General features: G+C 39.0%; 1 protein-coding gene across 1 annotated transcript; it reads right to left on the reverse strand.

The window, feature by feature from the left end:
* Positions 1-1,285: 1,285 nt before the first annotated feature.
* On the reverse strand, positions 1,286-2,308 carry LOC136581711 (type-1 angiotensin II receptor-like). The gene has a single exon (XM_066582335.1). It carries the CDS (start codon positions 2,306-2,308, stop codon positions 1,286-1,288), a length of 1,023 nt encoding a protein of 340 aa, XP_066438432.1.
* Positions 2,309-3,177: the final 869 nt, after the last annotated feature.

Genomic DNA, 3,177 nt, shown 5'->3' on the forward strand with positions numbered 1-3,177 from the left:
TGGGAGCTCCGGTCCTAAGCGGCCATCACGCTCCGCAGTCAGGCTACGCCCCCCCCCCTTTTTTTTGTATTTGAGACTGTCTATATATGCAACAATTTTATAATCCTTTGCTAAATATTTTTTAGTAGATCTCTGGTCACATCTGCTTATGACTTCTGTTTCTAATGGAAGCCACAACACTCTGCCAAATCTGCTGCATGATGGACACTATTGGTGCCCAACACAATCCATTCAGTTTGAAGGGAATCCATTATAGAGTCTCTGATGCAAGTATAAACAAAGTCTTATTATGACATTTAGGGTGGCTTCACACGAGCGTGTTTTTGTGCGTGCAAACGAGTGCACAAAACACGCGTCTATTAGCCCCAATGCATTCCCTATGGTGGGTTCACATTTCCGTTCTTTACAGGTGCGTGCCTGCAAAGATAGGACATGCGTGCACCATAGTGAACGCACGCATTGTTTTCAATGAAGCTGCGGCTGCTGCCAGCAGCTCCATTGAAGACAATGGTCTGCTGGCACCCCTGAATTGTTTTTCATAGAAGGGTTTTATATATAAGCCCCTCCCTGAAAAACAAGAATTTTAGTGTAAAGAAAAAGAAAAAAGAACTTACCTGTCCGCCTCTGCAAGGTCCCCCGTGGGGATGAAGAACACATCTGCCGCATGCACAGATGTTTCCTTCATCCCCGCTAGTGAAAAGAATTCCCTGATGCTACATCTGCCACATCTGTGAAAGATACAGCAAAGGAATTCTTCAATTCCCTACTGCAGCTGTCACACATGACAGCTGTGATAGAGGATCCTGCTGCCTGCTGTCATGTGTGACAGCTGTGGTAGGGAATTCTTTATTCCCCGCAGGGATGAAGAACTCCTTTGCTGCATCTGTCACAGATGTGGCAGGTGCAGCAGCAGGGAATTCTTTTTACTAGCGGGGATGAAGGAAATATCTGCCGCATGCGGCAAATGTGTTCTTCATCCTTGCAGGACATGGTAAATTTTTTTGTTTTTTTACACTAAAATTCTTGTTCTTATATGTAAAGCCCTTCCATGAAAAACAATTCAGGGGTGCCGGCAGACCATTGTCTGCAATGGAGCCGCCAGCAGCAGCTGCGCTCTATTGAAAACAATGCAGCTACATACATGCGTGTTTTTGCTCGTACAGAGGTGCGAACATATGTACGTACCTATGTACACACAAAAGCACGCTCGTGTGAAGCCACCCTTACATTGTTATTCAACTCCATGAAAAGAGAACATCATCACAAGTAGGTCATTCATATATTTTTAAGCCATCTGAACGTCAATATCAACTGTAGGAATACAATCATTATGCGTACTGACTGCGGCATTTCTATTTTCAACTGGATTTTGTTCTTCCTGAATTCCTCCAATGTTTTCAAAAAGCATATTCAGCCTTTTAATCGTGGGGCGCTTTATTTTAAATGCATAATAGAAATACAAAACAGGGTTCATGCTACTGTTTATAAATACAAAAGGCGCAGAGATATAAACTCCAATGTTCCCAATTTCTTTCAAACTGCAAGTGTGCAAAAAAATAGAGATGATTTCCATAATCTTGAATATCTGCCATGGAATCCAGCATATGATAAAAGTGACCACAACAAGGACAATTATTTTGTCTGATTTACGTTTTCCCACAAATTTCATTTTTCTGAGTTTTCTCCATAAGTAGGTGTAGCAGATGAAAATAATGCAGAATGGAATCAAAAATCCAAAAAAGAATTCCAAAAGAAGATATATTACCTTTGGTGTATCACTGGTGTATTCGTATAGAATGCAATGGAAAGGATTTATACTTTGATTTGGTTTGCAGAATGGAAAAGAGTGAAGAGAAATTACTGCAGCTACTATCCAAACAGAAATGGTAATTTTTTTAAAAACGCCTTGTTTGGTCCATCTTTGCAGATCAAATGGCCTAAACACAGCCAAAAACCTCTCTATACTCAACAAGGTTATGAGAAATAAACTGACAGCCAAATTGTAATATATGAAAGAGAGCAAAACTTTGCAAAACACCACTCCAAAAATCCATTTGTTGACAGCAAATGTATATATCCAGATAGGTAGAGATAACAGAATGAGGAAGTCTGCAAGTGCTAGGTTTACGATTAACAGCACAGTGGCAGAAATATTCTTCAGCTTTCTATAGATGCTCCACATTACCATTATGTTTCCTGGTGCCCCAATTAAAAAAACCAAAGACATTAAACTGCATGCAGCAATACTCTTTATAGAGTTAGAAGAAGGCTTTTGATCCGTCTCTGCAGAAGTATTGCACAATAACATTTTGTATTTAAACAAATAATTTGCTTTCTTCTGAAGTCCAATATGTAGCCCTGTACTTTATTAAAAAAAAATTAAAAACCTATTGAAAATCAGTTGCAAAAATTTTGATTAATTTTTATGCTTCTTATTTATTGCTATAAAGGGAGTTGATTTCCATGAGATGATTTTTTCTGGATTGATAGAAGTTCTCTTATTCTGAAAGACAAATAAATTACGTAAATTACATTTTTTAAGCCAACAACAAAACTTTAAAGAAGAAGGTCAGACCTTACTTATTTTTCCAGTGATGACGCTCATAGCATTACACTGCCAAACAAGCATGAAAATGAATGAAGCCCTTTCGTTACGGTGCTGTTACATTCATGTAGCGTGGCACCCCCCAGTGGCATCACCAACATGTCAGACCAAGGTGCAACTAATGTCCATAATGGATCAAAATGGACGTGTATTATATTACCAAAATGTGAGGAACACAAAATAGGGCAAGTCACTAAAATTGGAAGGCTATCTCTAAATAATATTAGTCTAGCAGACCCTGCCTAGAAGCATGGTGATTGCCCCGATAGGCCCGACATCAAGAACCTTAAAGGGCCTAGTCTGTCTCTAGATGGAGAATAAGTATGATATTTAATGCAGAAGGAAAGAACAATGCATATAAAACAGTAGAAGTCAATAAGACCCACACAGAATAAATAGCAACAGGTACTTAGCTGACAGGATTAATTATTGTTTGTTAGGGATATTCTAGGGACCCCAAATGATATGTCGCCGAGTTCCAAATTATTATTGCATATTCGGCCGGAAGGAATCAATGAGATACAGCTAGTTCTCTGTATTCCAAAAAGATTCTACGTTTATTACTACAGACA

The sequence above is a fragment of the Eleutherodactylus coqui genome, chromosome 11 (assembly GCF_035609145.1).
Source record: "Eleutherodactylus coqui strain aEleCoq1 chromosome 11, aEleCoq1.hap1, whole genome shotgun sequence".
Classification (NCBI taxonomy): domain Eukaryota; kingdom Metazoa; phylum Chordata; class Amphibia; order Anura; family Eleutherodactylidae; genus Eleutherodactylus; species Eleutherodactylus coqui.

What these genes read in the sequence shown, in the direction of transcription:
- LOC136581711 (XM_066582335.1), bottom strand. Translation starts at nt 2,308, where the DNA reads ATGTTATTGTGCAATACTTCTGCAGAGACGGATCAAAAGCCTTCTTCT.